The sequence below is a fragment of the Thamnophis elegans genome, chromosome 17 (genome assembly GCF_009769535.1).
Source record: "Thamnophis elegans isolate rThaEle1 chromosome 17, rThaEle1.pri, whole genome shotgun sequence".
Taxonomy (NCBI): domain Eukaryota; kingdom Metazoa; phylum Chordata; class Lepidosauria; order Squamata; family Colubridae; genus Thamnophis; species Thamnophis elegans.
In genome coordinates, this window is record NC_045557.1 from 4,985,727 (window position 1) to 5,009,815 (window position 24,089).

Genomic DNA, 24,089 nt, shown 5'->3' on the forward strand with positions numbered 1-24,089 from the left:
ACAAGACAATTGTGGTGTTGTGTAAAGCAAGCTGAATCATTTCTCCGCAGGTCACCCACCCCACACCTCCGATTTTGGTGGGGTGCTGATTAGCCTCCCACCTGCCCTGATCAGCTTAACGTTGGAAGCAAGAAAGGGAAACTCAAAAATTAAATTAATTTGAAGATAAATTTGTGGGTGGGGGGTTTTTTGGGATGGGGGGGGAAGAAAGGAAAAAGGGAGGAGGCCAGAGAAATGTTCGTTTGGAAAGGCAGAGGGGAATATTTTTCTTTTTGGCAGTCCTCGACTTACGACACTGTGACAATGGACGCTTGAGTTTTTCACACACAGTTTTTCACACTTACAGCCTTCCTGGCATCTAGGAGGTGACGCGATCAAAATTTCAGGCGCTGGCCAACTTACGACAGATGCTGTGTGACCCCCTTTTTGTGACCGTTCTGACAAGCAACATCAGCAGGGGTGGTGGGGGAAGCCGAATTCGCTTAACGCCCATGTTAGGAACTTAATAACTGCAGCGATTTTTTAAAATGACAGTGGTGAGGAAGGAAGGCAAAATGGAGGGGGGGCGGTGCGTGGCAAAGCTCACTCCGCCAACGTCTCGCTGTACGACAGAAATGGGGGTCGTACGTCGAGGCCCAGCGGCATTTCAAACCCAAAATACAGACCGAAGAAAGGAGAGCTCAGATACATCGGCTCATAACTCACTGGACGTCACTCCTGGACGTATAAGATGGGGATATAAAGTTCGAAGAGGGGGGGGGTTAAGAATGCCCCCCCCAAAAAAAAACTTGAAGAAGCCTCTTCCCTTGAGATTTCCACCAATGTCCACGCGACCTTCGCCACGCCGGTCGAAAGACGGGCTAACCGTATGCCCGATTCTTAGGATGGCCCCGCTCTTTGGTGCCGTCTCCCCGAGTGGATCTGCAAGAAAGGGACCGGATTATCACTCCACAGGGATATGGTAAGACGGGGATCAGGTGAGATTTTAGGAGATCGCGAGGAGCGAGTTTGCAACCCCCCCCCGCAACGCAAATTCTTCCAACATTAAAGTGTGCAAATTTAATATTTAATCTAGGTGCGTTTGTGAGAATTATACTGCTTTTATGACATGGGGTAATAGGGGGAGTTCTCCCAACGGGGAAATAAATGCGCTCCACTTTTGCAGGAAGTAGAATCGATCCCCCTCTCCCTTGAGTGAGAATTTAGGTAGTCGAGCTCGCTCAGAGCCACGAGGACTAGAAACTTAAAAGCCTTCAAAGCAAGCTTCTTTTTTTCATGGGATTTTTCACGGGGTTCGCCTCACACACTACAGTGTGGGCAGTCCTCGACTTACGACAACTGAGCCCATCGTTTCTGTTGTTAAGGGAGCCACGGCAACGGTTTTAAGCCAGTGACACGGTTGTTAAGTGAGTCCAACTCCCACGGGCACTCGGCTTCCGGCAGACAGTCGCCAAAGGAGCTCACGCAACCCTGGGGGCCCTGCGACCGTCGTAAATAGGAGTTAGCTGCCATGCGTCCGAATTCTGATCACGTTGACCAGATGGGGATTACTGCAATGGTCATTAAGTGTGAATAACGGTCGTAAGTCACTTTTCCCAGTGTACTAAATAAATTGTCGAAAGTTGAGGATGATATTATAGGTACCTATTGAGGGGGGAAAGGGGTCTCGTAAGGGGGAAATGAACGCACTGCCTCTAAATTAATCTCCCCTTGAGCGACTCCACCTTTACACATTCGGGTTTGCTCGGCCGCCATGAGGACTAGAAGCTTAAAAGTCTTCCAAGCAAGCTTCTTTCTTCGCGGGAAATCCATTAGCCATCCCCTAAAATACGACAGTGTCTCTCCCAGCCTTTTCCCACCTGCGATGCTTCCTGTCCCCCTCCTCTTCCTCACCTGCGTCCGGGGGCTGCCCCCAGCTGCTTCAGCATGGTGTCCTCGAAATCGTCCACCCCGTCTTCGCTCACTCCCAAGTGCCGCGCCAGTTCTTCCAGGGCGTCTTCGGTTTTATCCAAAAAGTCGGCGAAGCCGATCCGATCGTGGGCGAAGAGCCCGTCGCCGCCGAAAAACCCTCCCAGCACCGGGACCAACTCGCTGGCGTATCTCCCCCAGCCCAGTCCGGAGAGATAATTTTGCACCAGTTTGAGGAAGGGGCCTTTCTGGACGGGGGCCAAACCATCTCGGCGGGCGCATTCGGCGACCCCAGAACAACCTTGCGGGGCAGGGAACGGATGCTTGGCGAGCATCTCCCACAATTCCTGGGGCTCCATCGGTTTCCTGGCTTTGCGGGACCCCCGCTGGTAGTCTCCTCCTTTGGGGGTCTTTGCTTGGTGCTTCTTGGGGGCATGCGGCCCTTTCCCATTGGCTGCTTTGGGGTCCTCCCCCCCGTCCTGCTGCCGAAACTTCTCCTCCCCTTGGTGTTTCTTCTGCCACGGTTTGGCTCTGCCCTGCTTCGCTTTGGCACTCTCTTTCCACGGCGTCCGGGGTTCTTTCTCAACCTCACTGAGGTCTACCTCCTTGCCCAGCCTCTGCTCCAGGTTTTTCAATTCCTCCAGGGGGTTTTTTTGTATCAGCTTTCCCAAATCCTGACGGACCGAACCCAGCAAGGAACGCAGACGGTGGAGTTCCTTCTCCTGAAAATCAGGGCAACGAGAGACCGGTTCTTCTCCGGCATGCTGGCGGGATTTGGCATCGGCCGGCGTGTCCAGCTTACGGACCTTTTCCCGAAGAAGCTGGAGTTCGCCCCGGGCAGCCGAGAGGGCAGCCGTCTCCCTCTTCAAGGCTTCGGCCAAACGTTGGTTTTCCGTAGCCAAATTCTGCTGCAGGGAATCGACAGCTAATGTCTTGTCTTGAGATTTCTGCAGCAGAATTTCTAGTTCTTCCTTCTGGGCCTGTGAAACAAGTAGAAAAAAAGTGAGAGAGATTTTGCTCAAGATGTTAGAATCCAAAAGGTCTCGTTTTTGTAATCCACAAGGTTTTATTTTTGCAGTAAAAAAACAACTTATTTTTGCAGTCAAAAGTGTTTTGTTTTTGCAGTTGAAAAGGTTTCATTTTTGCAGTCAAAAAAAGGTTTATTTTCTGCATTTTAAAAAAAAACTTATTTTTGCAGGCAAAATGTCTTATTTTTGCAGTTAAAAACGGTTACTTTTGCAATCAGACAACTTTTGCAGTCAAAAAGGTTTTATTTTTGCAGTCCAAACATTTTTATTTTTGCAATCCAAAAGTTCTTAATTACAAAGATTGTATTTTTGCAGGCAAAGGGTTTTCCATTTTTTCTGGTCAAAAAAGTTATATTATTGCAGTCAAAAAAGGTTTCGTTTTTCCAAGCGTCAAGATCTTACTTTTACCCGCAAAAAGGTCTTAAGTTATGCAGTCAAAATGTTTTTATTTTTGCAATCCGTTCCCCCCAAAAAATCTTATTTTTCCAATGCAAACATTCTTAATTTCTACAATCGCAAAGATCTTATTTTTCCAATCAAAAAGGGTCTTATCTTCGCGGTTCAACAAGACCTTGTAGTTCTAATCAAAAACGTCTTTATTTTTATCAGGTTTGGTTTAAAAAATGCCCCGGGTTTTAACTACGAAGAGGCAAAATATACCAGAACCAAAACTATAGAAAGGGATAGAAGATAGTCCTCAACTTATGACCACAATCTAGTACCAGAACTTCCCAATGGGGTCATTAAGTGAGTCACCCCTGATTTCGCAGGCCTTTTCGCCACACTTTGGAGCAAACCCCTGCAGCCGTTATCCAAACCCAGATTCTCTCCAGAGACCCAAAGGGGTCTCTTGATGCCCACCGATTGGGCGAAGACCCCCTCCCCATTACCTGGAGTTCTGCCTGCATGAGTCGAATATCCTGATTTTCCTTGGCTAGCTTATCCAGCAAGGCTCCCATGGCATCCAAGCTCTTCGGATCAGTGGAAAAATCTTCCTTGCCTGCACGGAATTGAGGGTCCTTCGCAGATTCCAGGGAGGGTGACCAGTCCTGAGGGAGGGAGGGAAGAAAAATTGGGCAGAGATGACCTCTCGGCTATGATTATTGTATTTTTATTTTATTATTTCTTTCGGTATTTCAAGCATGTATGAGAAAACAAGTATGAATATAACATATAAGCCAGAGGTGGATTTCTACCAGTTCAGACGAATAGCTAGGAAATTTGCCGGACACGTGAATGTACCAGTTCTATCATCTTCATTGGAAAAAATGTAATTCCCCCCCCCCCTTTTTAAATAGTTTGCTCATGCCAGTCCCACAGAGGTCTCGTTTTTTGCAAAAACGGAGGCGTTTTTGCCTTCTCCCAGCCTCCAGAAGCACTCTGCAGGCTTCAGCAGGGCTGGGGGGAAGGGGAAAACGCCCTCGTTTTTGCGAAAAACAGCCCATTTTCTGCAACAGAGCCAGGTAGAGCATTCCAGGCGTTGACCCCTCTGTTGCCGAAGTCATATTTTCTGCAGCCGAGTCTGGAGCAATTTTGCCTTGAGTTCGTATCTATTGTTTGCCCGGAAAATATGTAAATACAACAATGGATGGAAGGAAGGAAGGGAGAGAGGAAGAGAGGTGAGGGAAAGAAGAAAGGGTAAAGGAGAGGAAGAAAGGGAGGGGGTAGTCAGAGTAGGACAGACATAGGGGAGAGGAAGGGGAAGAAGAAAAGAGAAAGGAGAGCGTGAAAGAACAAAGTAGAGAAGAAGGGAGGGAAGGAGATGGCAGGAAAGGAATGTCGATTATACCGTTAAATCTTTAGGGGAAGAATGGAATTATAAATGTTAAAAGGATGACATATAACAATAGCTATCAGAATGCATATTTGTGAATGAATGCATGAGAAATAAAATCCTTTAAAAAAAAAGACAGCTGCTTATTTTGTATTATACCCGTATTTCTCTGTTTCGCGACAGAAAAACTTTCATGGGTGACCTTGTCTATAGCTTCCTCAGCTTCCACGGAGCTATTCTGTTTTCCTTCCTGCAGATGGACCATCCCAAGTCCTGTTTCAATCCGTCCTTCCAGGCTCTGGATCAGAGATCCACCCCGTAACACCGTCATTTTCCTTACCTGCCCGCCGTTGGCGGGAGTCGGCTCTCCTCCCTCTGAGCTGAGTCCCAGATTCAGCAGGTCCAGGCCCCCTGAAGGTGGAGGTGGGAGTTAAAAAGTAAAAAAATAAAGTTTTTTTTTTAAATAGGGGTAGTCCATGCCCACCCCTGGGTATTTTGGCATTTCTGCAGCAGTCGTTCCATTATTCCCTTAAGTGTCGCTGATTCGCCTTTGATGATTATGTATGGCTGACTTAATTCTCCTTCTGGAGCAATGGAAGTTCTCTTCCCAACTGCGTTTCAAAAGCCAAGGTCTCACCTGTACGGGAAAGCATGAAAACGTGGCCCCAAACTCACCTTCCTCGGTGTCAAGGAAGACCCCTGGAGAGAGAGAGAGAGAGAGAGGCAAAGAATGGTTTAGGAGATTGCATGGATGGATGCATGGATGGATGGATAGACCGACAGACAGACATAGAAGATATGATAGATGATAAGAGATAGATAGATAGATAGATAGATAGATAGATAGATAGACAGACAGACAGACAGACAGACAGAGAAAGAAAGAAAGAAAGAAAGAAAGAAAGAAAGAAAACGAAAGAAAGAAAGAAAACAGAAAGATAATGGAAAGAGAATGGGGGAGAAGAGAGGTGATATAAAGATAGAAGATAGATGTGTGGATGGATGGACAGATAAATAAGATTCTGGTAGATGAAGAGATAGATTGAGAGACAAAGATAGATATTTCGACAGCTATTTCGATATATATTTTGATAGAGATAGATAGATAGATATCAGAGAGAGAGAGAGAGAGAGAGATGGATACACAGACAGATGACAGATCATTTAGAAAATATACCCCCACCAACCCACCATGATTCCTGCTTACCCAACATGGCCAAGACTCCAAAACCAACAATGGCTATAACGGCCAGCAGCCACTTCACCCTGGAAAGCCCATCGTCCTCGTCCTCAGGAGCTTCCTTAGCTTGGTCGCGGGTCAGCTCCGGCCCCACCTGCTGGACGTCGTCCACGCGGCCTTTCCGTTGGCGCAGACCCTCGACGTCGGCTTCGGGGGACGCCACCTCTTCCTTGAGGCTGGAAGAAGCCTTCTGTTCATCTCTGGGGAGACCTGAACGTCATGGAAGAGAGGCCCAGACTCACACAGCTGGCTGGACGGCCAGAGGGTGTTACCTGTGACCACCACACCTGCCTCCCCAGCCAATCAAAGAACACCGTCAATTGAGGGAAGAGAATTATTCAAAATGACGCCAAAGTTGATCCATTGTGAAATTACATTTTTTGGGGTTTTCTTTTTAAAAATAAGTGTATATATTTATTTATATATTTTATTTTATTTTGTTAATTTTTAATTTGTTTATTTTATTTTTGGTTTATTTTATTTTTTATTTATTTTATTTTTTATTTATTTTATTTTTTATTTTTTTTATTTTTTATTTATTTAATTTTTTATTTAATTTTATTTTTTATTTAATTTTATTTTTATTTAATTTTATTTTTTATTTAATTTTATTTTTTATTTAATTTTATTTTTTATTTAATTTTATTTCATTATTTTATTTTTATATTTATTATATTTTTATTATTTTTTATTTTATTATTTTCTTATTTTATTTTGTTTTATTATTTTATTTTGTTTTGTTTTATTACTTTATTTCATTTCATTTCTTTATTTTTTATTTTTTATTATTATTTTATTTTATTTTCTTATTTTATTTTATTTCATTTCATTTTTTATTTTCTTATTTTTTAATTATTTTTTATTTTTATTTTATTTTTATAATTTTTATTTTATTTTATTTTCTTATTTTTTCATTTCATTTCATTATTATTTCATTTCATTTTATTTTATTTTAATGCAGGAAAATCCTCGACTTACAACCCCAAATGGGAACCAAAAATTCTGTTTCCTAAACGAGACCGTCGCGAAATCGAATTTCACCTCCTTTTACGAACTTTCCCTCCGCAGTGGTGTGACATGAATCCCCCCACAGTGGTTAAGTTACCAACACGGTCATTAAGTGAATCCGGCTCCCCCCCCCCCCCCCGTTGACTTGGAAGGTCGCTAGAAGGTCGCAAAAAGGGGGGTTGCGTGACACTGTGACCGTCATAAACATGAATCCGTTGCCAGGCGCCTGAATTTCGACCGTGTGACCGCGGGAGAGGCTGTGATGGTAATTAGGGTGAAAAACGGCTATGTCCTTTTTTTTCAGTGCCGTCGTAACTTTGGGATGTCACTAAGTGAACCATTGTAAGTCGAGGACTGCCTGTGTTTGTTAGAATTATTTAGGCCATTTCTCAGCCGGAAAATGGACCCCGCTTTGGAAATGTGAAGTCACCTGTGGGGGGTGATTGTGAGAGGGGGAATCCTTCGTCCTCTGGATGTGGGCTGTCCGTCTTCTCTTCATTCAACAATAAGAGAGTAGATTCCTGGCTGGAAGGATCTCTGGAAATCAGGTGATCTTCTGGCTCCTGACTCTGGATGGGAAAAAGTTTGGAAGTTTGTCCCGACTGAGAAGTGGTTTTTCTTTTATCTTTTTGTCTAGGAAGGAGGGAAGAGAAGGGGAGAAGGAAAGAAGGAAGGAAGGAAGGAAGGAAGGAAGGAAGGAAGGAAGGAAGGGAAGAAGACAAAGGGAGGAAGGAAGGACAGAAGCAAAGGAATAAGGTGGGAGGAAAAAAGAAAGGGGAAGGAAATTGGAGGGGAAGAAAGGAAGGAAGACAGGAGAGAAGGAAGGAAGGAAGGTGTCAGGATTCCAACGGATGCCCTAATTAAATCAATTGATTTAAATCAATTAAACCAGGGATGCTTTGCGAGTTGACAGAAGGAAGGAAGAATGGGAGAGAGGACGGGAGAGAAGGAAGGAAAGAAAGAAGGAAGAGAGAGGACTGAAAAGAAGGAAGGAAGGAAAAGAAGGGATGGGAATTGGAAGGAAGGAAGGGAAGAAGATGAAGGGAAGGGAATGGAGGAAGGAAGGAAAAAAGCAAAGGAACAAGGAGGAAAAGAAAAAGAAGGGAATTGGAGGGGAGGGAGGGGAATGGGGGAAGGAAAGAATAAAGGAGGAGAGAGAGAGAGAGAGAGAAAGTACATTGAATCAAGTAAAAGTAATGTTAAACATCTGAGAAGGGTGGCTATCTATTTTATTATAGACATACATACATACATACATACATACATACATACATACATACATACATACATAAAAGATGTTTTCATGTTTTTCTTTATGTCCCAATTAATGAAATCCCAGCAGCCGATTCCCTTCCCAGGAGTGAGGGCTAACCTTTCCAAAGTGAGATTTGGATTATTGCATTAATTTAAAGGATGGATAAGCAGTGCCTCTCTGGAGCAGAGGTGGGTTCCTACCAGTTCGCACCAGTTCGGTAGAACCGGTTCGTCAAATCTACCGAACCGGTTAGAAGAGGTTCCACCAGTGGACCCGGAAAGCAGGCCACACCTACAGAAGAGATTCCCAAATTTTTTGAAACCCACCACTGGCAAGGATCTTGTAACTTGACAGCTTTAAGACTTGCAATGCCAGAGTTTCTGAATAGCTACTTGGACCGACCTAAGTACTAATTCATAATTTCGTATCCGGTCACATGGGCGGCAAGCCACTCCCACAAAGGAGGCCACACCCACAGAGTAGGTTCCAACAATTTTTGAAACCCACCACTGCTCTGGAGCCTTCCAACGCTACAGAGTTGTGGCTTGCCACACATAAAACACACACACACACACACACATACACGCCCCGACCCACAATTTCCACATTCAACCTTTGCTTTGCCTTCTTCCAGATCTGGACTGTCCACGAAGAGCTCGCTCTCGGGCGGAGATGCTGTTGGGGACGGGGGGAAAAAAAACAAAAAACAGACACACAATGGATTGATTTTAACTCCAGAATCTTTTCATACTCCCCTTTCTTCATTTTAACCCCTACGTGGAATTTTTGCTGCCGATGTTTTGCAGACACGGGTGGCGGGAAAGGGCAGAGCTTAAGAGGGAAGCCTGTGGACAACAGGCAATGCGGGGGAAGGGGGAATCTCATTTTCCCATGTATCCCCACCCACCCCTCGGTGCTAAATCATGGCTAACTCGCCTTCTAACTGGGTTTCTTCGGATGCTTCGAAGCCAAGATCTTCCACAGCAGCAGTCTAGAGAAGGAGGAGGAGGAGGAGGAAGAAGGAGGAGAAGGAGGAGGAGGAGGAAGAGGAGGAGGAGGAAGAAGGAGGAAGAAGGGGGAGGAGGAAGGAGGAGGAGGAGGAGAAAGAAGAAAAAAGAGGAGGAAGGGGGAGGGGAAGGAAGAAGAAGGAGGAGGAAGAAGAAGGAAGGAGGAGGAGGAAGAAGGAAGGAGGAGGAGGAAGAAGAAGGAAGGAGGAGGAAGAAGAAGGAAGGAGGAGGAGGAAGGAGGAGGAGGAGGAGGAGGAAGGAGGAGGAGGAAGAAGAAGGAAGAGGAGGAAGGAGGAGGAGGAAGAAGAAGGAGGAGGAGGAAGAAGAAAAAGGAAGAGGAGGAAGAAGAAGGAAGAGGAGGAGGAGGGAGGAGGAGGAGGGAGGAGGAGGAAGGAGGAAGAAGAAAAAGGGGAAGAAAAGAGGGAAGAAGTAGAAGTAGTAGTAGTAGTAGAAGAAGAAGAAGAAGAAGAAGAAGAAGAAGAAGAAGAAGGAGAAGGAGAAGAAGGAGAAGGAGAAGGAGAAGGAGAAGGAGAAGAAGGGAAAAGTGGGTTATTGACAGGCCAGTGAATGCAAGGGTTGGGGAAACCACTGTGGGAGATTTCTTGACATGCTCTGAAACTCTTTTCCCCCTGAAAAGACCCTGCTCACCTCTGCTCCTGTGATCACCCAGCTGTTGTTCTCCAGCTCCTGAGAATTTGAACGGTCAGCCATCCCTTTTCATGCCCTGAAATGCTCAAATATCCACCTGGAGAGGTTAGGAAGGGAAAAAGACGAGTGGTAACGATTTTTACAACCTTTCTCTCCGCGGTGGTGGGACACGAATCCCCCCTCCAGCGATTAAGTTAGGGACACGGTCGTTAAGCAAATCTGGCTTTGCCCCCCCTCCTCCCCCGTTGACTTGGTTCATCGGAAGGTCACAAAAAGAGGGTTGCGTGACACTGTGACCGTCGTAAAGATGAATCCCTTGCCAGGCGCCTGGATTTCTAGCACATATGCGCGAGCGGAATCTTTGCCTTTTAATTGAAAGAGGGACGCCTCAAAAATCGAGCAGAAAATCACCCCGATCTGTTGCCAACCTTCCTAATTTAGCTTTAAGGGCCAAACCAGAAATCCTTCCAAACTTCTGGCGCCTGATCGAAATTGTAGAGGAGGGGCGAAAAAAATAAAATTTGACTGGGAAATTAGCTTCAACTTAACAAACACAGGTGGCTCGAACTGGGAACAGAGTTTATTGGGAATTGAATAATAGGCGATTGTTTTCCTTTCTCTGGCTGGTCACAGGTGGCCCTCAGCAAGTTTCTACCACTGTTGCTCTTTAGCTAAAAAGCTCTGGGGGGGGGGGAACTGACAACAAGATGTGTTTTAATGTCTTTAAAATAATAATAATTATAATAAATGCAACAGCACGCAAGGGAAAAAAAAGAGAGGAGGAGGAGGAGGAAGGAGGAGGAAATGTAAACAGTCAGGTCCTGGGGCTTATTAAATTTATTGCCATGAGGAGGAGGAGGAGGAGGAGGAGGAGGAGGAGGAGGAGGAGGAGGAGGAGGAGGAGGAGGAGGAGGAGAATTAGAAGAAGAAGAAGGAGGAGGAAGGAGGAGGAGGAGGAGAAGAAGAAGAAGAAGAAGAAGAAAAGGAAGGAAGAAGGAGAAGAGAAAGAAGAGAAAGAAGAAAAGTTGAATAGAATAACAGAGTTGGAAGGGACCTTGGAAGTCTTCTAGTCCAACCCCCTCCTTAGGCAGGAAACCCTACACCACTTCAGACAGGTGGTCATCCAACATCTTCTTAAAGAAAGATGTTGAAGGACAAAGATAGGTAACAAAATGGCCCTTTTGGAATGTAGTAATTAATTATTTTATTTTATCTTTTGACTGATTGAATTTATTTGCCACCCACTTCACTCTAAAAACCTGCTGATTAGTGAAGACGGTCAGCTTATATCCATTTAAAATAAAAATAATAATAATAAGCACCTCCAGCAGCAGGATTCAAGCAGACCTAACAGACAAGCAGCTAAGATTAATTTTATTTATTTATTTATTCAATGGATAATGCCGCTCGTCCCGACTCTAGTCGGCTTCCGGAGCGAGTCAAAGCAACGAGATGAAACATTCAAATATATTCCAAAAAAAGGTTTTGTTTTAATTCCGCGCCTCGCCATGCAAGCTTGGGAAATTGGACACTGCCCCCTCGAAGCCGATGATGCGCCAGGCTGGGTGATTTCCAGAAATAAACCAATAAATAAATAAATGCAAGAAAAAAGAGAGCCAGAAGTGAGACCCTGTCTGTAGCATCGTTTTATTTTCTCTCTCTAAAGGCTAAGAAGAGACCAGGGTGTTTTCGAATGCCATCCAGGCTGAGCTATTCTAATTCAAGAGAAAATGCCAAGAATCCAAATTATGCTGGTCAGCAGAGACAGGCGGTTAGCCAACCCTTGGGGACTTCACCCTGGCTGAAGTTATAAGGAGCAGCAGCAGTGTGTGGTTGTTGATGTGTGGTTGCATGTTGGGGGGTAGAGGCGACCCCCAACTCAGAAACCCATCTGAACCCAGGATCTTTGAATGGGAGGAAAAGCAAGCCCCCCCCAAATATCCCAACCCTGAAAGAGACAGCAAAGAGGGGAACTCCTGTATTAAAAAATTAAGTTTCTCTCCAGGAATCTCTGCTTGCCCGCTTACGAAATTCTTACCACGAGACTCTTCCACTGTCCCGAGAACAGCTGTCCAAGCAAGAGACAGACTGGGGTGGGGTGGGGGGAACAGGAAAGTGATATATTTTTAGCTTTGCTGAAGGCAACTTAACAGGTGGAAATGGCTTGGCTAAACAGAGCAGGGGGGGGGGGAGACAGAGAAGAGACAGAGAAAGAAAGAAAGAAAGTGAGAAATAGAGGAATAGAAAAAGTGTGTGTGTGTGTGTGAGAGAGAGAGAGAAATAGAGGGAGATAGAGAGAAATAGGAAAGTGAGAAAGCCGAGTGAGAAAGAGAAATAGAAAGAGTGAGAAAGGAATAGAAAGTGAAAAAGTGTATGAGAGAAATAGAAAGTGAGAAAGAAATAGAAAGAGTGAGAAAGAGAGAAATAAATAGAAAGAGGGAGAGATAGAAAGAGAAAGTGAGAAAGAGAAAGAAATAGAAAGAGTGAGAGAGAAATAGAAAGTGAGAAATACAAAGTAAAAGAGGGAGAAATAGAAAGAGTGAGAAAGAGAGAGAAATAAATAGAAAGAGGGAGAGGGAGAAATAGAAATAGAAAGTGAGAAAGAGAGAAATATGAAGTGAAAGAGAAACAGAAAGAGTGAGAAAGAGCGAGAGAGAAATAGAAAGAGAGAGAAATAGAAAAAAGTGAGAAAGTGAGTGATACAAATAGAAAGTGAGAAAGAGGGAGAGGGAAAGAGAGAAAGAATCCCAGGAGGGGAAAAAAGAAATCTGGATATTTTAAGGTGCAAATAGCCTTAAACAGGCACACCGGAAGTTCTGGCTCTCTGCAAAGACCACCTTCGCATCGAAAATGTAATAAAAGGAATATAAACTTGGAGCCGAGGGCCTCAGTAATTCCTGCGGTTGCTTTATGCGTCTCCACACAAAGGAGAAGGTCCATACTTTGCATTCAGGAAGCTCTCTACGAACAGCTTCATCAAACCTTTGGCCAAGCCATCTTATTTCTCACCAGCAGAAACTTATTTCTCACCAGCAGAAAGTGGTGGGGGGAAAATTCCGTCACTCATTGAAGAGGATCCCATTAAGTTTTTGTTCCCCACCAAAAAAAGGAGGATCATTAGTGCAGAAAGTGCATTCTGCCACTGGCAGGACAATGGAAGAAGATTAATCAAGGGGGTGAAGCAACCTCGAACCAAGGAGAAATTTACTGAAAGTTAGAACAATGAATCCGTGGAACAGCTCGCCTCCAAAATTGTGGGCTTTTAAGAAGAGGTTAGACAACCATTTGCAGGAAATCGCATCACATCTCCTGCTTGAACAAGGGGGGTGGTGGACTAGAAGACCTCAGAGGTCCATTCCAACTCTGTTATACCATGTGGGTCTTAAAATTTCCCTCAAGGCTGTTTCGAGAGCTGCGGTTTGGCGCAATTTGCTTGCAAGCTACCCCTAGCGGTTAAGGAAAGATTGGGGGGGTGGGGGGAATGATTTTTCCCCCCGCCAAAATTTTTGAAAAAGTTGCATTTCAAGAAAAACTTTCTGTCTCAAAAACCAACTTTTTTTTTCCTTTGCAGCAAAGGAAGGGCGGGGAGGGAGAGCTCCCTGCTGTGCCCGCCTGCTGAGCAATCATGATTATTGCAATATTATTATTATTATTCAATTGTATCACAGCGGCCAGTTGTTTCACCGGATTTGGCATTGATTACTAGTCGGGCCCCACCCAGGGGCCTAGGACGTCGTAACGTATTTTCGTAATATGCGTGCAGATCCAAGCAGTGCGGCTTTTTGCATTTGACTGATGGTGATTTTGTCAATTTTTAACTCTTTTAAATGTAATTCCAGTGCTTTTGGAATAGCACCCAGTGTGCCAATTACCACTGGAATTACCACTGCTGGTTTGTGCCATAGTCGTTGAATTTCGATTTTTAAGTCCTGGTATTTTGCGATTTTTTCATGTTCCTTCTCGGCGACCCTGCTATCCCCTGGTATTGCGATGTCTATGATTGTGACCTTATTTTTCTCAACCAGTGTGATGTCTGGTGTATTATGCGCCAGTATTTTGTCCGTTTGTATGCGAAAATCCCACAAGATCTTGACCATCTGATTTCCGGTGACTTTTTTCAGGCTGATGTTCCCACCAGTTTGTTGCTGTTTTAATATTATAATTTTTGCACAAATTCCAATGGATCATTCGTGCTACTGGATTGTGCCGCAATTTATAATCAGTCTGCGCAATTTTTTTACAGCAGCTGAGGATGTGATCAACAGTTTCATCAGCTTCTTTGCAAAGTCTGCATTTGGCATCATCAGAGGATTTTTCGATTTTGGCCTTAATGGCATTTGTGCGGATAGCTTGTTCCTGCGCAGCCAGGATTAGTGACTCTGTTTCTTTCTTTAATGTACCTGTTGTTAACCATAACCAAGTTTGTTCACTGTCCACTTTATCTTTTATTTTTTCCAGATTATCATCACAGCCAGCGATGCAATCAAGGGAAGACCCAGGCTGCCACCTCAGAAGGAAAACGCCAAAGGGTAGCATTTCCCCCCCCCCCGACTAACACATTCGTTAAATAAATAAATAAATAAATAAATAAATAAATAAATAAATAAAAGCTTTGGTGAGTGGCAGCTGACGCCTCGAAGAAAAACCTGTCAGCTTTTCCCAGCTTTCTTGCCAGTTGATAAACAGGCTTTTTTTTTTTGCCTCTTACAAAGTCCACTTGAAACTATCACACTGGGGGAGGAAAAAGGTGCAAATTCACTGCCTTTGAAGGGAACGGAAATGCAAACATGCGGCAGGAAGCCAGGGTGAAAACTTGTTTAAGAGAGTTTAAAAGAAAGAAAAAGCTTCTGCATTTGTTTACAGCAGGAACGTGAAGATTTCCAGAGAAAGGCAGAGAAGGGGGGGAAGGGAAAGGTCACCAAGCGGTGATATCCCAGGCTTGGAAGAAGGAGCCTCTTAGTGGAAGCCGCTTTGTGGGGTGGGGTGGGTGACGGGGGGGGGGGAACTCCTTTGCAAAGGCCCACCCTAAAACGGGGAGTCTCCCCTGTTGCAAATGCCCCAGGATGCCAAGGATGGGCAAAGCTTGAAACAAAAGGAAACTAAATGAAACTCAACTGAAACAAATAACAATTTTCCAGCCTGAAAAAAAACAAACAAAATAAAAATAGTAACATAGCTAGAGAAATTAAAAAAAGCAATTGAGGGGGGGGAAAGATGGGAAGCTTCGCACATTCACACAAGACCCCGCAGCATCACCCCGGGCGGTCGCCATGGCAACCCTGCATCCCCCCCCCCTCCCGCTTCATCCCTGATGGACCAAAAACCTCATTTCCAAACTTGGGAAAGTGACTTTTTATCTTAACAGGGAAGGGAGGGGGGAAGTCTCTAAGTGGGGGTGTGGGGGGTGTTCCTCCCCCTTCCCCTTTTGCCCCCCCTCCCCACATTACAGGGCTTACCTTAAAATCCAAGGGGGGTGGGGTTGCCCCGTTTGCGCAGAGCCGAGGGAAATCCGGACGCGGCTGGAAACTTTTGCATGGCAAAACGTCCACGGGGTGGGTGGGTGGTGGGAAAAAGGGCGGGGGGAAAGCTCGGCAGCCAATGGGGAGAGGGACGCGGCGCCAGCCGGCCAATGAGAGGCGCGGGGCTGAGCAAGCCTGGTGAAAGTTTTCTTAAAGTTGGGAGAAAGTCGAGAGAATTAGGGGGGGGAAAGAGGGGGGGAAAGGGGGCTTGAGGGGGGTGGGGGGGCAAAGAGGGGGTCGCCCCCTGCATAAAGACAATCCGGGAGCGTTGCCCTAAAGGAGGCAGAAGCTTCCAATTTAAATAGGAAATGAAATAAAAATAAGAATTAAGGTGCGGGTCTCTCCAGAATGACTAAGCTGGATAGAGCAGGAGAGAGACAGCAACAGCTGAATTTTTTTAAAAAAATATTCCCTATCAGGCAGCTCCGCCTTCCATGTTTCGAGTCTCCGCCTCTCACAAAAGCTGGGAGGGGGGCTGCATAAGCTAAGCCCCCCCCCCAAGTAGGGTTTGCAAGCGGGAAGAAGCTGGGGGCACAGATGCCAGGGGTCTCCTTCTCCAAAATAAACTAAATAACACTAAAAAAAAAAAATAAAGGGGGGAAAGGCTCCATATGCTGGGAAGGATAGCTTTGGTCAGAGGTTGTTCCTTCAAGCACTGATGTTGTTATCTAGTTGGGTCGGGAAAGGTCTGGAAGGAAATAAACCAGGTTAGAGATAATCAAGGACCTCTCGTTCCATTTCCTTCCTTTCTTTTCCTCCTTCCCTTCCTTTTTCTTCCTCCTTTCTTTTCCTCCTTCCCTTCTTTTTCTTCCTCCTTTCCTTCTCCATCTCTTCTCCACAAACCCCTCTTGTAGCCCTGAGGATGTTACCTAGTTGGGTTAGGAAACGTTTACAAGGCCAGCTTAGAGACAATCTAGGCCTCCTTGTTCCTTTCTTTCCTTCCTTCCTTCTTTTCTTCCTCCTTCCCTTCTCATTCCTCTCTTCTCCACAAATCCCTCTCTTGTAGCACTAATGACGATTCTCCTCCATCTCTTCTCCACAAACCCCAGAATCACTGATAATGTTACCTACAACTGGAGACAATCAAGGCTCCCTCGTTACCTTTTCTTCCTCCTTCCCTTCTCATTCCTCTCTTCTCCGCAAACCCCTCTCCTGTAGTACTGATGGTGTTACCCAGTTGGGTTAGGAAACGTCTACAAGGAAACCACGGAGCTCAGAACGCGTCGTGGGACCCTCATTTCTCTCTCTCTCTTTCAGCTTGTCAATCAGAAAAGGTCGGCAGTTCAAATCCCTAGTGCTGCATAACGGAGTGAGCTCCCATGACTTGTCCCGGCTTCTGCCAACCTAGCAGTTCGAAAGCAGGTAAAAAATGCAAGTAGAAAAATAGGAACCACCTTTGGTGGGAAGGGAACAGCGTTCCATTGCGTCTTTGGCATTGAGTCATGCGGGCCACATGACCACGGAGACGTCTTCGGACAGCGCTGGCTCTTCGGCTTTGAAACGGAGACGAGCAGCGCCCCCTAGAGTCGGGAACGACTAGCACATATGTGCAAGGGGAACCTTTACCTTATAGTTACATTAATATAATTGTGATGAATATGACAACAAATATGTGGATTGTGACTGTTCAAATAACTGCACCCAGATCAGAGTTTGATGGAAATGGGAAGTAATATAAATAAAACATGGGGAGAAAAAAAAAGGATTACACCAGCGAGGTTAGAATTGGGGATTTGGGGAGGCTTGGCCAAAGAAACGATCCAAATTCGCGGCACGGATTCAGACACCGAGTGTTTCTTCCTGCCAAGGAAGTCAATTTCCTCCCTCTTTTCTCTTTGTTGGATCCAGGAATTTTCCATCCTGCTTGGAGCTGTCTCATCCCTGGCCAGCAGAACGAAAACATTTTGATTTTTTGAGCCTGGTGCCAAATGCTTTTTAATCCCTTCTGGGCAACTCGTCCTGGCACGGAGCACCGGTTGCTTGGTGGTAGCGGCGGCAATGTTTCGGGCAGGATGAAAGTCATCAATCAGGGGAGGACAAATGGAGGAACACAGGGTGCTTTTTTTTAAAAAAAGAGAGAGGCCAGGACACTGTTGTTGTTGTTTTTTCTGGATCAAATATCCTGGACCAAAATTTCTTTCCTTCCCTCCCTCTTCCCCCCCTCTCACAGCATTGGCATACGGAGAGGACTGGATAAGGAGGGCATCTTAATTCAGGGGGGGGGGGGCTCTCCACACCTGGCAGCTTTGTGACTGGTGGACCTCAACTCCCAGAGAAAGGCGGAGAAACTTTTAAAACTTATGGGCTTCCCTAAACGGTCTGGGAGTCTTTTAAAAAGCTTGTGAATCCAAAGTGCGTTTTGAGATGAGTGGGAGAAAAGACGTTTTCTAATTTTATTTACTAATTTTTAACTTGCTATATATATATAGCAATTATATATATATATATATAAGATTTTTACAACCCCTGGTAAGCCCCAATTATGGGAGGAAGCTAACTGCTTCCATCATCTGTCAATCGGCTCGTCACAAGAGTCCATCACGACAGAAACCCAATATTTTTACTGTTGCCTTTGTTATATTTGTGTATATATATATAAATCATTCAAGGTGGCAAACATAGCTAATATTCTTTCCTGTTTTCTCCAGCAACAATCTTGTGAAGTGGGTGGGTTGACGGCTGGAGGAAGGGGCTGGTTTTTAAGTCACCCAGCCTGCTTTCAGACTTTAAGCAGGGCTAGAACTCACCGACACCTGGCGATCGGCTCAAAGTCACGCAGCTGGCTTTCGTGCCTAAGGCCGGACTGGAACTCACCGTCTCCTGGTGATTGGTTCAAAGTTACTTAGCCAGCTTTCGTGCCTAAGGCATAGAACCCACTATTTCCTGGTGATTTGGCCCAAGGTTTCATGGGTAAGTCAGGATTAGAACTCACCGTCTCCTAGTGATTAGTCCAACTCACCCAGCCGGCTTTTGTGCCCAAGGAAGGACTAGAATTCACCATCTCCTGGTGATTGGTTCAAAGTCACCCACCCAACTTTCCATCCCTAAGTCAGAACTGGAATTCACTGTCTCCTGGTGTCCTGAGCAAACCGGCTCTTATTATACCCAACTCCAAACGCTATAAGGGAACTTCAAGTTGAGCCAACGTCTCTTTTCTTGTCGTGTGAGGGATGGAAGTGAGTGTGTTTCACAAAACGGGGACCTCGAGACATACAAACACACCACGGCAAGGCGGAAAAATAATAATAATCTGAAATCTCGCCACCTAGACGAGAGCCCTTTTTCAGTTAACGCCAGCTGAAATTGGTACAAAATTCACTTTGTTTTTAATGTCCGCAACATTAAAACACGAGGGAGGGGTTGTGTATCAATCCAGCTATACCTTGCTTCTCCCCCCCACTCCCTCTCTTTTTCTCTCACCCCCTCCCCAGTTCTCTCTCTCTCCGCCGAATGTCCAGCAGGATAGAAACAACGATCAAAGACACATCCGTTAAGCACGTGACCAAACACAAGCCCGACGGAAAGAAAAACGGACACAGCGACCCAAAAAAAATGTCAGTTGGGAAAATTACCGGAAGGCGAACGTAATAATAATAATAACAATAATAATAATAATAATTAAAAAAACAGGTCCCAAGTTGGTTCTTTTTTTTGTTCGTTTGTTTTACAGTCTTCTCGGGAGAAAAAAAAAGGGCCAAAGTTTGTCGTTCTGTCAAGTTTCCCCCCATTATTTGTCAAAAAAACCCCGGCAGCCACTTTCGAGCTACCGAAATGACCGGCTACAGCGGAGGGTTCCAAAATGTTAAGTAAGCGCGGAAGCTCCAAATTCAGGAGCAGCGTCCGGACAAGTCCTCAGGTTGTGTTCTGTAAGACTCTCTTCCTGTCAGATGCCCCTGCAACCCCCTCCCCACACTCTTCCAAATAAGAGGTATATATTACTTGAATTGGTGAATTTACTGGAAGAAAACCGGACGATTTCGCGGCGAGACCAAACGGAGGGACAGGGCTGAGCCGAAACTTGAATGGAGGCGGAGGAGAGGAATGGAAGATGGGAGGGGGAGACTGGGAAAACGCCCCCTCCTCTCTCTCTCTCTCTTTTCTGTCAAGGCTTTGCAGTTTTAAAGAAAGGTTGTGGGTCAAGGAGGGCGAAAGACAAACCCAGGAGGGACGACAAAGCTCCCATAGTGGATGAAGGCGTAAAATGGATCTTCCGGCCATCCAACTGTGTGCCCAGCAAGTCCAGGGTCAGGAGTGAAACCCACTGGAAGTCGTGGGGTCTTTTTTCTCGGCCGTCCAAAATTCTCCAGGGATGGGATTTGCTGCCCCCCTCCTCAGCCAGGAGTGTCTCGTAGTGGTACAAACCGGATCGGCCGTCCTTTCTGTCCACCGGGATGACGACGGGGGGAAGTCTCAGCCGTCGTTGGCGGCCACGAGTTGTCCCATGCTCTCCCGGATATAGACGGACTGGATCTCCTTGGTCTTGAGACAGAAGTCGCAGGCCCAGACAGCTGAGGCCTCGGTGGTGAGCAGCCCGTAGGCGTTCTCCGTCATGCCCGTACACTCCCGATGGAACCACTTCTGGCACGATGCCTCGCACAGGATGGCGTCTTGGTCGTCGTTCACTTCGCTGCGGCAAGCGCCGCAGGGGTACACCAAGCCGGGCGGAGGCTGGTGGCCCGAGTTGCCAGCTGCCTTGCTGGTGGGGGGCAAGGGGTTGCCTTCGGGGGTCCCGGTGGGGCCGCTGTGGCCGGTGCTGTTGGGCGGGAAGGCGGGCTGGGTGCCGTTGACGGCCGCCGGCGAGCCGGTGTGCTGTTCCTGGTTGAAGCTGTTGGGAGGCGGGTGGAGGGGCTTGCCGGTCCCACTGTCTTCGGCAGAGGGAGGGAATCCGGGGTCGGGCCCCGGGAAGGGGCTGGGGTTAGGGGGCAGGCTGGAGAGGTTAGGGTTGGGGCGCTGCAGGGGGGACTGTCCAAAGAGGTTGGCGGGCTGGCTGAATCGCTGGGCCATCGGCGGTCCGCCTGGAGGGTTGAGAGCTGGCCCAGAGCCCATGTCCCCCCCGCGGGGGGGTTGCCCCATGGTTGGCGACATCATGGGGCCAAACGCCCCCATGGGCCCCTGCATGATTTGCCCGCCGGGGGGGCTGAAGTTCTGTCCCAGCGGCTGCCCGAAAGGTTGCCCGCCGAAGCCCATCCCGCCGGGTTGGACGTAGCCAGGGTTTTGGGGGGGCATGTTGAATGCGGGGCCCATCTGGTTGGGTCCAAAGGGGGGCGGCTGCCTCCGCATGGGCTGGGGACCCCCGCCGTAGCTGGGCGGGACCTGGGGGCCCATCGCCCCTTGCATGCGGAAGTTGCCAAAGGGGCCGGGGTTGCCGAGGAAGGGCGCGGAAGAGGAGCCAACCTTGGGGATGGCAAAGTCATCTTCAAATGGGTTGGAGGCCACCAGGTGATCGACCATCGGGGTGGGAGGGGGGGCAAACTCCGAGAGGTGGGAATAGGAGGGGCCCTGCAAGAAGAAAGAGGCGAATAAGCAGACCGGCATTCCTATATTGGCCAGAGAGGGGGACTTACAAGCACAGTTTCCAGCAGGGGGCGCTGGAGGCCAATAGATCTGGAAGATACCAAGTGTGGGGGAAGAGAAGATTAGACTAACTTAATATGGGTAATCCTCATTTTACCGCGATTGAGACAAAATCTCCAGTTGTGTTACCGTCATAAATTCGAGGCGCCCCGTGACCAGACCCGACTTTATGACATTTTTTTGCAGTTGTCCTTAAAAGAATCACTGTGCTCTTTAAGCCAATCTGCATGCATTAACGGCTGTTAAGGGGAAGCCCATTCTTTTACATGGCCATTAAAAAAATTGCATATATAAATACACGACGGGAGGGAGGAGTATGGGAATAAGAACCCAAGGCTGTCTCGAACCCAGGGCACCTGAAACACACCCACCCACCCACCCCCTACCTCAAATATACCTGCGTGTTGGACTTGCGACGTTTCTTCTCTGGGCTCTTCATTTGAAGACCTGACAAAGGCAGAAAAGGAGAAATTGAGAATATTGGTCCAAGCATCTTATAGAGATTTGTCAGTCGTTGTCCGGGTCAAAGTTTTCTCAAAGGTGTTTTTTTTTCCTCAAATGACACCAGTACTGTTATTTTTTCCCTTTTTTAAAATTTAATTTCGCCAATTGTGATTACGAAACGATCACACCAATAGACGGGGATTTGTTTCCGGCGCAGAAGCTCTCAGCGTATATGGAAAGCACCGGAGTAATAATAATCATAATAATGATACCAATATGAGGTGATAGAAAAGATGAGATGGATGGTAATAATTGGGGGCCTATTTATTTTTTTCTTCATCTGTCTCTCTGTTTCTTTCTTCCTTTCCCATCTTCCCCTTTCTTTCACCCACTCCACTTCCTTATCCACTCTGTTCCTCCCTCCTTCCTTTTTTTCTTTCTTTCTCATCTTCTCCATTCTTTCCTCCTTTTCACCCATTCATCCTCTCAACTCCTTCCTTCCTTTCTTTTCCTCCACTCTTCCTTATCCACTCTTTTCCTCCCTCCTTCCCTTCCCATCTTCTCCTCTCCTTTCTTTTGTCCTTTTCATTCACTCTTGATCCTCTCTTCTCCTTTCTTCCTTTCCGTCTTTCTTTCCTTCTTTTCATTCACTTCTTCTTATCCACTCATTTCCTCCCTCACTGTTCCCCTTCCTTCCTTTCTCTTCCCTTCCTCTCCTCTCTTTCCTCCTTTTCACTCACTCATCCTTTCTTCCTTCCTTCCTTTCCGTTTTTCTTTCCTTATTCTCAACCACTCCTCCTTATCCACTCCTTCCTCCCTCCCTCCTTCCCTTCCTTCCTTCTCATCTCTCCTCTCCTTCCTCCTTTTACCTACCTACCTACCTACCTACCTACCTACCTACCTACCTACCTTACTAACCAACTATATAAACATGGGTAAATATACTTAGGCCTAAGACGCTACTGCGAGGACTGCTGTTAGGTGGGTTATGAGTGCAAAACCTGCCCACACGGAGCCATTGGGATGCTTTTCACCCTTGTGACAAGTGGCAGCAGTCCCAATGCTTGGGTGTGGCCTATATATAACTTTATATATATAGTTATATATTAGTGTCACAACCCCTGGTAAGCCCCAATTATAGGAGGAAGCTAACTGCTTCCAACACCTGTCAATCGGCTCGTCACAAGAGTCCATCACGACAGAAACCCAATATTTTTACTGTTGCCTTTTGTTATATTTGTGTTTTTTTATTTGTGCTGATAAATAAATAAAGGGAGACTAGTATAGATCTATTTCAAGCTATTTAGCTCTCATCAGCTAGCCACACCCTTACTGGGATTATACAGCACAGGTTCGAATCCCAGCAAGGGCATGGCTAGCTGATGAGAGCTAAATAGCTTGAAATAGATCTATACTAGTCTCCCTTTATTTATTTATTTATCAGCACAAATAAAAAACACAAATATATAGTTATATATATAGTTATATATATAGTTATATGTATTATACATTATAACTATTTTTTTTAAAAATGACCTTCCAGGGCCATGAAAGCTCCCTTTCTTTCAAGTCAGCCTTCCTACCTCGCAGGGTTGTGGTTGCAGGGGGGGGATTTTGGTTGGAGGGGGGAAGCCTACCTGGCAGGGGAGGGGTTATTTTGGAGGGGGAGGGGCTTAAATCTGCCCCCTCTTGCAATGAGCAGCACCAGCCCGTATGGGAAGGGGGCTCCCTGGCAGGGGGACGGACCACAATGCCCATCACCCACTTTCCCGGTTGAATTTCCGCCTGCCCGAGTAAGAGAGCTCCCCCTCCCGCCCCCCAGTCAGGTGGGGCCCCGTCTCCCTAGCAACGCCGTCTCCGGTCTCCATGGCAACCACCACCACCACCCCTTCCCGCTCCTCCCTTACCGGCCTTGCCCTGCTTGCGGCCTGGACCCGTGGCGAGGCTCCCCGGCGGAGGAGGCAGCGGCGGCGGAGGAGGAGGCGGACCCGGAGCAGGCGGAGCGAGGCCTACTCCCCCCTCCAGCTTGTCGGGGTGCGGGGCCGCCATAAGAAGTAAAGCGGGCGCGGGGCGAGGCGGCTACGAGGGGCCCCGAGGCCCAGGCCGCGCCATCGCGACGCGAGCCGGAAGCGGAAGCTGATAGAAAAGACGGGAGGGGAAAAGGGGGAGGGGGAAGAAACACTCGCTTCCGGTTCCGGGCGACATGTTGCAGGCGGCTTACCAGTCTGGCTGTTCTGGGCGTCGGCCTCACGTCTTTCTCTATGGTTCGAGAGTATTAAAAAAAAGGCGCCTTTCAGAAGGATGGAGCGGGAACGCCGGTGACGTCACTAGCCGGCGCTGTTTTGTGTCCGATGTTGATGACGTTGCTGAATTAGAAGCTCATGGCAGGAATAAATAAACATATTCAACCATCTTGAGTCTCTAGTGGTTCTTTTTCTTTTCCTCCTTCCTTTTTTTTCTTCCTTTCTATTTTCCTCCTCCCTTCTTTTTTCCTTTCTTCCCCTTTCTTTTCTTCCTTTTCTTTTTGTTTTCTTCCTTTTTTCCTTCTCTTCTTCCCTTTCCTTTTCTTCCTTCTTTCCTTCCTTCCTTTTTTCTTCCTTCCTTCCCTTTTTCCTCCTCCCTTTTTTCCTTTCTTCCCTTTCCTTCCTTTTTTTGTTTTCTTCCACTTTTTCTTCCTTTCTTCC

The 24,089-nt window shown here is 46.6% G+C and overlaps 2 protein-coding genes across 3 annotated transcripts; both read right to left on the minus strand.

The window, feature by feature from the left end:
* Positions 1-22: 22 nt before the first annotated feature.
* Positions 23-15,570, minus strand: PBXIP1 (PBX homeobox interacting protein 1). Its single transcript, XM_032234141.1, has 11 exons — positions 15,325-15,570; positions 9,869-9,965; positions 9,150-9,204; positions 8,827-8,888; positions 7,389-7,527; positions 5,918-6,160; positions 5,386-5,409; positions 5,051-5,121; positions 3,827-3,985; positions 1,894-2,888; positions 23-921 (listed from the first exon to the last, which is right to left on the minus strand). The coding sequence occupies exons 2-11, from the start codon at positions 9,929-9,931 to the stop codon at positions 861-863; spliced, it is 1,872 nt and encodes a 623-aa protein (XP_032090032.1). The 5' UTR covers positions 9,932-9,965; positions 15,325-15,570; the 3' UTR covers positions 23-860.
* Positions 15,571-18,696: 3,126 nt separating this feature from the next.
* PYGO2 (pygopus family PHD finger 2) lies at positions 18,697-23,900 on the minus strand. Of its 2 annotated transcripts, none has more exons than XM_032234360.1 (3): positions 23,627-23,900; positions 21,359-21,408; positions 18,697-20,886 (listed from the first exon to the last, which is right to left on the minus strand). In XM_032234360.1, exons 2-3 carry the CDS (start codon positions 21,398-21,400, stop codon positions 19,798-19,800), a joined length of 1,131 nt encoding a protein of 376 aa, XP_032090251.1. In that variant the 5' UTR covers positions 21,401-21,408; positions 23,627-23,900; the 3' UTR covers positions 18,697-19,797. The 2 variants fall into 2 exon arrangements, with proteins under 2 accessions (XP_032090251.1, XP_032090250.1); XM_032234359.1 differs by lacking the exon at positions 23,627-23,900 and adding an exon at positions 23,313-23,598.
* Between the last annotated feature and the right edge of the window lie 189 nt (positions 23,901-24,089).

Bases quoted from the DNA above. Each gene is read 5' to 3' on its own strand.
- PBXIP1 (XM_032234141.1), bottom strand. From the start codon at position 9,931: ATGGCTGACCGTTCAAATTCTCAGGAGCTGGAGAACAACAGCTGGGTG. The intron at 2,889-3,826 runs GTAATGGGGAGG...CTTGTTTCACAG, and splicing joins TCATGCAGGCAGAACTCCAG to GCCCAGAAGGAAGAACTAGA. The intron at 922-1,893 runs GTGAGGAAGAGG...CCTTTCTTGCAG, and splicing joins GGGGCAGCCCCCGGACGCAG to ATCCACTCGGGGAGACGGCA.
- PYGO2 (XM_032234359.1), bottom strand. From the start codon at position 23,454: ATGGCGGCCCCGCACCCCGACAAGCTGGAGGGGGGAGTAGGCCTCGCT. The intron at 21,409-23,312 runs GTAAGGGAGGAG...TGCCTTTGTCAG, and splicing joins CCGCAAGCAGGGCAAGGCCG to GTCTTCAAATGAAGAGCCCA. The intron at 20,887-21,358 runs GTATATTTGAGG...TTCTTCTTGCAG, and splicing joins GTCGCAAGTCCAACACGCAG to GGCCCCTCCTATTCCCACCT.